At 66.3% G+C, this 11,290-nt stretch overlaps 2 protein-coding genes across 4 annotated transcripts; one reads left to right on the top strand and one right to left on the bottom strand.

Moving 5' to 3' along the window:
• Window positions 1-52: 52 nt before the first annotated feature.
• On the bottom strand, window positions 53-4,564 carry REEP6 (receptor accessory protein 6). The gene is made up of 5 exons (XM_051810991.1): window positions 4,177-4,564; window positions 1,885-1,978; window positions 1,511-1,649; window positions 1,111-1,279; window positions 53-418 (listed from the first exon to the last, which is right to left on the bottom strand). The coding sequence occupies exons 1-5, from the start codon at window positions 4,547-4,549 to the stop codon at window positions 369-371; spliced, it is 825 nt and encodes a 274-aa protein (XP_051666951.1). The 5' UTR covers window positions 4,550-4,564; the 3' UTR covers window positions 53-368.
• Window positions 3,647-11,110, top strand: PCSK4 (proprotein convertase subtilisin/kexin type 4). Of its 3 annotated transcripts, none has more exons than XM_051810925.1 (15): window positions 3,647-4,088; window positions 5,184-5,288; window positions 5,368-5,463; window positions 5,628-5,756; window positions 6,768-6,844; window positions 6,917-7,005; window positions 7,656-7,828; window positions 7,913-8,125; window positions 8,665-8,765; window positions 9,102-9,205; window positions 9,330-9,447; window positions 9,648-9,818; window positions 10,051-10,175; window positions 10,431-10,550; window positions 10,625-11,109. In XM_051810925.1, the coding sequence occupies exons 2-15, from the start codon at window positions 5,187-5,189 to the stop codon at window positions 11,002-11,004; spliced, it is 1,998 nt and encodes a 665-aa protein (XP_051666885.1). In that variant the 5' UTR covers window positions 3,647-4,088; window positions 5,184-5,186; the 3' UTR covers window positions 11,005-11,109. The 3 variants fall into 3 exon arrangements, with proteins under 3 accessions (XP_051666885.1, XP_051666883.1, XP_051666884.1); XM_051810923.1 differs by lacking the exon at window positions 3,647-4,088 and adding an exon at window positions 4,533-4,751 and having other exon boundaries at window positions 10,625-11,110; XM_051810924.1 differs by lacking the exon at window positions 3,647-4,088 and adding an exon at window positions 4,533-4,751 and having other exon boundaries at window positions 9,144-9,205; window positions 10,625-11,110.
• The last annotated feature ends 180 nt before the right edge of the window (window positions 11,111-11,290 follow it).

Genomic DNA, 11,290 nt, shown 5'->3' on the forward strand with positions numbered 1-11,290 from the left:
CCCCACTCTTAAAGGCGCCGCGCGGTGTCACAGAACACGCGGGAGCGGCGGCTCGAGGGCACCGAGGCTTTATTGGGGATAGGGAGGACGGGACAGGCTTGGCTTGGACAGATCCAGGATCCCGGCTGAGGACGATCCAGGCCCGGGGTGCCGGTACCGGAGTCACTGGTGCCGGTACCGGGGCCGTAGTACCGGTACTGGGGTCTGTGGTGCCAGTACAGGGGATGACGGTGCCAGTACCAGGAGCGTGGTGATGGTACTGGGGCCGTGGGGCCGGTACTGGGGATGCCGGTGCCGGTACCGGGAGTGCCGGTGCCGGTCCCAGTACCGGGGCCGTAGTGCCGGTACCGGGGGTGCTGATGCCCCTCTCACTTCATCTTGTTCAATTCCTCTGCCAGGCTCAGGGATGCTCTGGTTCCTGCAGACACACGGACAGCGTTAGTGCCCATCCCCGGGGCAGTGCCCGGTGTCCCCGGCCCAGCCCGTCCCGGTCACCATCCTGGTCCATCCCCCTCCTGCTGAGCACAGGGGTGGCACCAGGGTCCTGCTCCCCGCCCCCGGGGGGCTCCGGATGGGAGCCACAGGTTGGCAGCGCTGTGAGGAGCACACTGACACAGGGACGGACACACGGACGGACACACGGAAGGGTCTGGCTATGGAGAAGCAGGAGGGAAGCGCCTGCTCTACCCACGCCCCGGGAGAAGGGGCCGGTTGTGCGGGAGCCACGCCTGCAGGGGCAGGGCGGTTTGGCCACTGCCACGGTGGCCACGAGCCCCGGGCCCGGCGGGCACCCGGTACAGCCCGGCCCCGTCTCCCCGTGGCAGCAGCGGGAGCCGTGGCTGTTACATACGGACAGGCTGAGCTGCGGGGCCGCCCCGGCCGCCAGCCGGGCTCTGCTGCTCGCCAGAGTCTGCAGGACTGGACCAGAGGCGCGGCGCAAAGAGAACACAGAGGTTAGAGAGGGGACAGCGACACCCCTGTCACTGCTGGGGCAGCACGGAGCGTGGGCACGGAGAAACAGTGTCCTGGTGGTGGTTAAAGTGAGCTGCCCACACGGCCCTGCTCGGGGGAAAGCGCCCGACACGGACAGGGCGGAGGGACCCGCGTTACCTTCTCGGGTGACGGTGGAAGCCGCGTCCAGGGCCTTGGTGCTGATGTCACTGATCACGTTGTCCACGGCCTCGTGGTGCTTGAGGAAGCAGGGCCGGATGATGCTGTGGTAGATCACCTGTGAGCCGTTCCAGGGCACGGGGGCCATGCACCACACCAGGAACAGGCACTGCAGGGACAACAGGGGCTCAGCTGGAGGGTGGCAGGGCAGGGGCCGAGCTGCTCCAGTGCCCCCCCAGCCTGGTCCAGCGGCAGCTTCCGAGGCTGGAGCTCATTGGATGTACCAGGATCTGAGCTGACTGCAGCCCCACCACGGCCCCACAGGGCAGAGCCCACCACAGTCAGCCCCTCCACGTTCAGCCCTCGGGCAGGAGGACCCTCTCCCTGGCACAGGCATTACCTTCCCAGCGTAGTAGAAGGGGAACCAGTAGAGGAAGAGGTCGGAGAAGGACTCGGCGATGCAGAAGACGCCGTACACCACCCAGTACGTGAGCCACATGGTGTCATCCTCCTTGCTGCTGCTCTCGATGGCCTTGATGCTGTGACAGGAGAGGGGAAGGGCACAGCTGCTGCAGTCCTGGGGTGGGCTCCTCCTTCCCAAATCCTCCAAACCCTGGGGCAAACCTTCCCGCCCCAAGCTGGCACGGTCTCAGCCTTTCCGGGAAGGCCTCAAGAGCTTCCCAGCCATAATTGCCTCTTCACTGAGCAGGGAGACCCTCAGCCAAGGGCAGGGAACGCTCTCCAGGTGCTGCAGGGGGTGGGACAGGTACTCACGAGACGTAGGCGGGGTAGGCGAAGCCGATGAGGTTGCAGAGCAATGAGGCGCCGTAGCCGAACATGAGGTACAGCCCCAGGAAGGCCACGGAACCTGCCGGGGGACAGGGGACGGTCACGAACCCGCCACCAGCGAGGAGAGACCCCTCCCAGGCTGCTGAGCAGGACTCTCATCCCAGGGCGGGAAGAGGCGCATTCCAGGACCCCCGAGATGGGGGTAACGACCACCCCCAATTAACTCCAGCACGACAGGGCGCTGAGTCACGTGGCAGGGTCTGCTCCTCCCCGAGCGCCCCACGACCTGCCCCTGTCACTGTTTGTCCCCTCCCTGGCCCTGGAAGGGACTTTACCACAGAGCTGTCAGCACTTTCACCAGTCGCCAGCCTGGAGCAAGGCCAGGGCCGCGGCACCGCCGGAACCGGGGACACCGGCACACGCCGGCACACCCACGGTCCAAAGTCAGCTCCCCTGGAGCCACCTGGCATTCCGATAACGCCTGTCCAAGGGCCAGCCCTGCTCCCGGGGCCGGGATCCCGCGGGTGCTTCTCGTGCTGGAGCAGCCACCGGCGCAGGAGGGATCGGCTCCCCCGGGAGCAGCAATCCAACCCCGCTTCCCAGCTGTTCAGTTAGAGCGGTAAATTAAGTGCAAGGCCAAGGTTTCGGTCGCCTGGAGCCTGCACAGCCCTCGAGACACCAGCAGGAGGCTGGATCGGTGGAGCTGGTGGATGGGGAAGGTGGCACAGGGAGCTCTTGCTGCCGAAACCACGGGGCTCTGAGGGCAGGAAAGCCTCAGGGGCACACGGAGCGCAGCCAAGGGCACTTTGTCCCAGCCCGGCAGCCTCTCCCCTGCCCTGGAAAAAGCTCCTCCATCAGCAGGAGGAAAGCTGGGAATTAACCTGTCTGTGCCGGTGAATTAGAGGAAAGTCCTTGCTGGGGCTTGGAGGGCGGATTATCCCGGCTCTGCTCACTGCAGCATTCCTGGGCTCAGCTCTGGCCCCGATCCGGGGTTGCCGCGGCTCCGGGTCTTTCCCAGGAGACGGGCAGGAGCAGCATGGCTTTGGAGCAATCCCAAACCTCCCTTCAAGGAGAACAGGCAGGTCCAGGCAGTGCTGGGTTTCATTCCCCAAGAGCCTTAGAAGGGATTTCACGGGATTTTAACCCCCAGAGAAATTTATGTAACAGCAAAAACCAAGGGAAAGGCTTCGCTGAGGGGGCAGCCGCTGCCCAGAGGCCACGGAGATGGGCTCCAAACCCCAGCCCGTGGGTCACTGCGGGCTCCAGAGATGCAGAACTGACCTTGCTGGGTTCAAACACAAATTAGGGATTGCTCCAGAGCCAGAGGAGAGAGAAATCAGAAGTTTTTAGTTTAGCAGCAGCTTCTCCTTTTCAGAACAGAGATCCAGAGCACAGAACCATCACTTTTTGGTGCTTCCACTCTTGTCCTGCCCCAAAAGTCCCTCATATCTGAGCCTGACCAAATCCCCGGGATTGTTTTGCTTGGAAGACACCTGACTGGCACCGCATCCAAACACAACCTGCTCCTGGCAGCACGTGCCTGCTCATGGACAGTTTTCCCCCTCGGAGCGGAAAAACCAGCCCTGCAGCAGGTGAAGGGCCAGGGAATCACACCTGGAGGCCAAAGGCAGAGGGAGCTCCAGGAGGGACATGGGAAATCGGGAAACCCCGAGTCCCTCCTGGGAGGTTTGATACGAAACCCCAACGCAGAGCACGTGGACGGGCCAGTTGTACGTTGGCAGACAGGGCACAGGGCCGAGGGTCAGAGCAGAGGGGGCACTTTGTGCCAGGGGACGCTCCCCGGGGAGAATCCGGCTGGTTCCTCATTAACGAGCAACAGGATCCGGTTAACGGCCGGATCCCCACGCTCCCGGTGGGACACAGGGACGAGCTCCCGCCCCCAATGCCTGGGCTGACCCACCAGGATTTGGGGGCTCACCCAGAATGGGGACCCCCCTCTGCCAGGGGGCCTCGAGGGTCCGTCTGACGCCTCTGACACCCGGACCCCGCGGGTTTCAGGGTGCGGGATTTCGGGATTCCACGTCCGCAGAAGACGAGGACGGAGCGGTGACAGCGGTGTCACCCCCCGGGACCCCCCGGCCCCCTCTCGGCACGGCCCCGCTCCGCACCCCTCAACCAGGGGGGACCCTGCCCGCCCTCCCCGTGTCCCCGCCGAGCCCAGAGCCACGGTGAGGGGCTGCCAGGGTGCCCCAGGAAAGAGGAGGGGTGGGGGGGCAGGACAGGAGAACCGGGGGGGCGGCGGGGTACCGGTCGCACCTGAGGCCAGGTAGAGCCGTTGGACGCCGGTACGGGCTTCCAGCCGGCCCAGCAGGTCGCCGAGCGGCCCGGGGCGGTCGAGGAAGCGCTGCAGGCGCTGCTGCACCGAGCCCATGGCGGCGGCGAGGCGGAGGAGGAGAAGGGGACGAAGCGGCGGCCCCGGAGCGGCCCCGCACCGACCCCGCGCCCCGGGCAGTGCGGCCGCGGGGGGCGTGGCCAGCCGGGGGGCGCGGCCAACGGGGAGGCGGGGCGGGGGCGGGGCCAATGAGAAGGCGGGGACGGCCCAAAGTGGCCAATGAGGCGAGGCCGGGCGGGCGGGGGCGGGGCCGACGCCGTTGGCATGGCAACTGGCGCTCGGCCGCCGCGGCCTCATGGCGGCGAGGCCCAGGCCCGTCCCGGCGCCCTCGGCGCTCCCGGGGCTGCTCGCGGTGCTGTTCGCGGTGCCGGTGGTCGCCGCCGCCGCCGCCCCCGCCAAGCCCCGCGTCTACCTGAGCAGCTGGGCCGTGCGGGTGGCGGCGGGGCCGCGGGACGCCCAGGCCCTGGCCCGCCGTCATGGGCTGCTCTACCTGGGCCAGGTGCGGCCTGGACGGGGGTGGCGGGCCCAGCCCACCCCATGTCCCGCTGTCCCGACTGCCCGTGCTCATCCCCACCCTGTGTCCCCACTGTTTGTCCCCTTCACTTGTCCCCTCTGCTCGTCCCGTGGGCAGGGACACCTTCCACCAGGTTGCACCAGTCCCCGTCCAACCTGGCCTTGGACACTTCCTGGGATGGGGCAGCCTGGGAATCTGTCCCAGTGTCCCCTCTGAGCATGCAGGGGGGGAGCAGGGGACGCCCAGGGTACACCCTCCCCCCAGACCCCTGCTCTGTCTCCCGGTGACACTTTCTGCTGGTCCTGCCATACTCAGTTCACATTAAATTCACCTTCCTGACCTCCCCACCCGAGTGGAACCGGTGCGGGTGTCCCCAGCCGGGCTGGAAACACTGACAGCAGCTCCCTGTGCCCGCAGGTGATGGAGGGAGAGCCCTACTACCACCTGGGACACCGTGGCACCCGGCAGAGAGCCCTGAGCAGGCACTGGGGGTGGCACGTGCGGCTGATGAGGGACCCCGAGGTAGGGAGGGGGCATGGGGAACCCGGGCACGGCCCTGGGCAGGCTCTGCCCGGCACCCACAGCACTGCCCCCCGCCCAGGTGCTGTGGTTTGAGCAGCAGACGCTGAAGAGGCGCACAAAGAGAGGTGCCAGCGTGGTGCCCACGGACCCCTGGTTCCCCAAGCAGTGGTACATGGTGAGATGGTGCTGCTTCCCCTTCCAATCCTCACCTAGAGCGCAGAATGCCCTTCCCACTGCCCGCCCCAGCACACAAACAGGGCTAATGCTGGCGGTGGTGAGGCAGCACAAGCCCCTGGAGGTCACTCCCAGGCTGCTGAGCAAATTTAATCTGTTTTCCAGAACAACGACATCAGTCCTGACCTGAACATCCTCACGGCTTGGAGCAGGGGCTACACGGGGCGGGGGGTCGTGCTGACCATCCTGGATGATGGGCTGGAGAAGGATCACCCCGACCTGGCTGCCAACTATGTAACTACGAGGGGGTGCAGGCACAGGCTCCTCCAGGGTGGGGGCTCCCCAGGGAGGGGGGGAGCCGGTGCCTTCATCCCACCCCAGGGACTGTGCAGTGGGAACTCGGCCTCTCCAGGGCCAGATCACAGGTTTGGAGTCTCCCACAGCGAATTCTCACGTCGAGGAAACGTTAGAACTTGTACACACACTCGAGCCCCCAAAATTGGTGTAATTACAGCAGGCTGCAAAGCCAGTAAAGCTGGTAAACCCTCACGTGCTCAGCAAGGAAGGAGAGATAAATCCTGGGTGTTTGCAACAACACAATTCCTGTGGGTTGTAGTTCCTCTCTCCTGTGAGGGTCCCCCTCGGGTGAGTCACCACGCAGGGCTCTGTCACTGAACCAGCCAAGCTGTGCTGCTTTCACCCCGCTCCACAGGATCCTGGCAGTTGGCAAACACCTCCAGGATCACAGAGCCCCCCCTGTGCCCAATGCCCACCTTGTCCCCCAGCCCAGAGCACTGAGTACCACCTCCAGTCCTTCCTTGGGCACCTCCAGGGGTGGGGACTCCAGACCTCCCTGGGCAGCCCCTGCCAGTGCCTGAACAGCCTTTCCATGGAGAAATCCCTCCTGGTGTCCAACCTGACCCTCCCCTGGCACAGCTGGAGGCCGTTCCCTCTCCTCCTGTCCCTTGTTCCCTGGGAGCAGAGCCCGACTCCCCCCTCCTGTCAGGGGGTTGCAGAGCCAGAAGGTCCCCCCCGAGCCTCCTTTTCTCCAGGCTGAGCCCCCCCAGCTCCCTCAGCCCCTCCTGCTGCTCCAGCCCCTTCCCCATCTCCGTTCCCTTCTCCGAACTCAGTTTAGCTCAGACTGACCCAGCACAGTTGGGCCCGAAGGGGCCCCCCCGTCCCCCCTGGGCTGGCAGTGAGGGCCCCCGGCGGTGCCAGCCCTGGGCTGGGTGCCAGGCGCCTGTGCTGGGCTGTCACAGCCCTGCCAGGGCCCTTCACTCACGCTGGTGCCTCGTTCTGTAACAGGACCCGCAGGCGAGTTACGACTTCAACAGCAACGACCCCGATCCCCAGCCCAGATACGGTGATGGGGACAATAACTGGTGGGTTCTGCTCCATCCCTTGGGGGGCGAGGCTGCCCCAGGCCCCTCACCCATCTCACTCTGCCCCCCCAGGCACGGGACACGCTGTGCAGGAGAAGTGGCAGCTGTGGCCAACAACGGGATCTGCGGGGCAGGCGTCGCCTACAACGCCAAAATTGGAGGTGAGACACCTCTCCGGTGGGATGGAGGTTGGAAAGCAGCTCCAGCACCCCGGGAGGATGTGTGATCCCAGGTGGGGCCACAATCGGGGCTTGCAGGGGGGTAGAAGGTGCTGCAGTGTGACCACACATCAGTCCCTGAGCTCCCCGGGGGTCTAATGCCCACCCCAACACAGCAGCACCATCCCTGGGCAGGCTCAGGTGCCCCTGCAGGAGCGAGGGTGGCAAAGGGGGTTAAAAGCCGGGATAACTCCCCGGGCTTAATTACAAAAGGCTTAACAAGGAGCTTTGGGAACTGGCTCGTGGCAGCGGCACAGCCCCGCAGGAGCCTGATCTGCTTAGGGCAGGGTCATGTGGACGGTGCTCGAGGTAGGGGGGGCGAAGGGGGGGCTGTCGAGGTGCCCCTCGTCCCTCCCCTTGGTGTGGCACTTGCGTGGCTCCCGTTTTCCCCTGGAGCCCTCCCGGCCTCCCCCGGTGCTGCCGCCTCTCGGCCACGGCCATTCCCAGTGCCCACGGCCATTCCCGGTGCCCACGGCCGTTCCCGGTGCCCACGGCCACTCCTGGTGCCCACGGCTGCTCCCAGTGCCCACGGCTGCTCCCGGTGCCCACGGCCACTCCCGGTGCCCACGGCCGCTCCCTGTGCTGGCCCTCAGGTGTGCGGATGCTGGACGGTCCCATCATCGACGTGGTGGAGGCCCAGGCCCTCAGCCTGCACTCGCAGCACATCCACATCTACAGTGCCAGCTGGGGCCCCGAGGACGACGGCAGGACGGTGGACGGGCCGGGCGAGCTGGCGGCGGCCGCTTTCCACAGGGGGGTCAGCCAGGTGAGCCCAGCGCCGGCCTCGGGGGCCTCGGGGGCCTCGGGGGCACCGGGACCCCCTGCCCACCCCCCTCTGCCTCCCCAACAGGGCCGGGGGGGGCTCGGCTCCATCTTCATCTGGGCCTCGGGCAACGGGGGGATCCACTACGACGACTGCAACTGCGACGGGTACGGCAACAGCATCTACACGGTGTCGGTGGGCAGCGTCCTGGGCGACGGGCAGCGGCCCCGCTACAGCGAGGGCTGTGCTGCCATCCTCACCACCACCTACAGCAGCAGGGCCAGCAGCGACGTCCAGATCGTGAGTGTGGTGACAGGCCCGCCAGAGCAACGACCCTGAGGCACATGGGGCATCCCAGCACATCCCACGGGGCATCCCAGCACATCCCACGGGGCATCCCAGCACATCCCACAGGGCACACGGGGCATCCCAGCACATCCCACAGGGCATCCCAGCACATCCCACGGGGCATCCCAGCACATCCCACAGGGCACACGGGGCATCCCAGCACATCCCACGGGGCATCCCAGCACATCCCACGGGGCACATGGCACATCCCAGCACATCCCACGGGGCACATGGCACATCCCAGCACATCCCATGGGGCACATGGCACATCCCAGCACATCCCACGGGGCACACGGGGCATCCCAGCACATCCCACGGGGCGGGCTCATCCCAGCCCTTCTCACCCGGGGAGGGACAGGGCAGCTTTGGTAAAGAGTCTGTGTGGACCTCCCTGCAGAAGCCCAAAGGGTCACAAAAGGAGCGTTTGCTGGAGGTGCCCAGCTCTGGGAAGCCCTCCCTGGCAGTGGTGCTGAGCCCCCCCCTCTCCCCAGGTGACCACCGACCTGCACCACCGCTGCACCGACAAGCACACGGGCACCTCGGCCTCGGCCCCGCTGGCCGCAGGGATGGTCGCCCTGGCACTGGAGGCCAAGTAGGTGACACTGAGAGAGCAGGACAGCCCTCAGGGAGAGGGGGAGCCCTGAGGAAGGGGGGAGGCTGCTGGCAGGGAGGTTGGGAGTGCAGAGTTGAGGTGTCCCCGGGTTCTGGTGGGGCAGCATCTTCTCCCAAAACCATGGGAGGGCAGGGGACAGGAGGAGAATTGTGCTCTGGAGGTCTTTTTGCTCCCACTTGGGCACTGAAGGAGGTTGTGGGGGGACCTGGTTGGACCCAGACAGCTGACTTACCCACCTCATGATTTAGAAGGGTTGAATCTCACCCTTAAAAGCCAACCCAGACACCTCTGTCCCCACATCCTCCTTGCTTCCAGCCCAGCCCTGAGCTGGCGTGACCTGCAGCACCTCATCATCAGGGCCTCCAAACCCGCTCACCTCAAGGCCGAGGACTGGGCCAAGAACGGGGTGGGACGCAGGGGTGAGTGCAGGGCTCAGCCCTTCCTGCTCCCCTCACCTGGCCCTGGGACACCTTCCAGCAGCTCCCGGTGCTCTGCCAGCGCTGAGGGGCTCACGGGTCCTCTCCTGTGGCACCTGCTTTCCAGTGAGCCACTACTACGGCTACGGGCTGCTGGACGCGGGGCTGCTGGTGCAGGAGGCCATGGCCTGGGCAGGGACTCGGCCTCAGGAGAAGTGTTCAGTCAAGGTCCTTCAGGCCCCCAGGTAAGGGACAGCACCCCCGGGCCCAGCCTCACACTGGGACTTGCTGTGCCTGCTCCAGGAACAGGGATTGCCTCCCAAAAAGCGGCCTGTGCTGCACGGTGCCTGCTGCGGGCACGGGGCTGTGCCTGGAGGCTGTGGAGGAGGGCAGGATGCCCGCGGAAGGGGAAGGCGTGCCCTCACCTCCAGCCTGCCCTTGACAGGGACATCGGCTCCAAGCTCACCATCTCCACAGATGTCTTCTCCTGCTCCCAGAGCATCCGCTCGCTGGAGCACGTCCAGGTCCAGCTGTCCCTGAGCTACAGCCGCAGGGGGGACCTGGTGGTGGCCCTGAGCAGCCCCACGGGCACCACGTCCATGCTGGTGACCATGCGGTAAGGACACGGAGCACCTGGACCCACCAGGGGCTGGGGGGCCCCTCCACAGCCCTCCCGGGGCCAGGAGACCCCCAGCAAGGGGCTCACCGGGCCCAAAACTCCTCTGGGCCTCTGCCACATGGCAGTGCCCCCTTAGGGCAAGAACAGGGGGACTCCAGGCTGTCCTTGGCCACATCCTGCTCCTCCAGCCCCCCCGGCTGGCACTCCCAGCTCTCCTCTCCTCCTCCAGCCCCTACGACACCAGCCAGGAGGGCTACAAGGACTGGACCTTCATGTCCACACACTTCTGGGACGAGAACCCCAAGGGGACCTGGACCCTCCACCTGGAGAACAAGGGCGATGCCCATAACACAGGTGGGTGCCCTGGGGGGACACACCCATTTACTGGGATCACCCAGTGCCTGATCATTCTTCTTCCTTCCCCCCCTTGGATGAGCAACTTGTTGGCTTCTCCCTCCCAGCCACGAGCCCTCCTTATCTACGGGGCCCCTTGTTTGCTCCGAGGGCCTCCCTGGCCAGCACAGGGCCAGGAAGGGGGCACAACCCCAAAGCTTCCAGCCCCATATCCATCACCTGGCAGGTCCTGAGCCCTGTCCCTCCTGTCCCCAGGCCAGCTGACCAGCTTCATCCTGCACCTGCACGGCACGGACGAGGACATGAGCTCCAGGCGCTCCGCAGCCTCCGCCACGGACGGCTGCGTCCGGTGGGACAAGGAGGGAGCCTGCGAGGGTGAGTGAGGCTTTAGGGGGGCACAGTGACAGTGCTCTGGGCCCCGGGGGGCTCATCCCACCCTCTCTCCTCAGAGTGTGGCAGCTCCCTGTACGCCCACCAGCGCTCCTGCCTGCCCTACTGCCCCCCGCGCTACTACGGCCGGGCCCGCGGTGCCACCGCCACGGCCCGCGTGTGTGCCCACTGCCACCCCTCCTGCTACACCTGCCAGGGCGCCTCGGCCACCAACTGCACGTCCTGCCCCTCCACCCGCACCTTCCAGCAGCTCACCCACAGCTGCTCCCCCTCCCAGGGCCCCCTCAGCCCGGGGGGGCTGCGCAGGGAGCTCCTGGTTGTCACCGTGCTGGCCTGCAGCAGCCTGGTCCTGGCGGGCATCCTCTACCCCACGTGCCGGGTGGCCCTCCGTGCAGGGAAAGGCGCCTTCTGCTGTCCCCAGGGCGGAAGGACAGAGTGACACCAGCCTGGGCTGCAGGGACACGGCCTGGGACACGGCTGGCATCTCGCCCGGCTTCCAAAATAAACTGGTTGTTGCCTTCCTGGACCACCCTCTGTGCAGGGGGATTTCCCTTCCCAGCAGCTGCTCCCACCCCGTGTCCGGCTCTGCACGGGGACAGGGTGGTGGCCCTCCCTCCCCACCTTGTCCCCCCCACACCCCCAGGGACCTGAGCATTTCCAGAGGGGCCAGGAGCCCCGTGCCCTTTCCCAGGAGCAGAGGGATGGGATGTGACGTGTGTCCAAGC

Source organism: Manacus candei, unplaced genomic scaffold (assembly GCF_025592945.1).
Source record: "Manacus candei isolate 608988 ecotype Guabito, Panama unplaced genomic scaffold, ASM2559294v1 h1tg000080l, whole genome shotgun sequence".
Lineage (NCBI taxonomy): Eukaryota > Metazoa > Chordata > Aves > Passeriformes > Pipridae > Manacus > Manacus candei.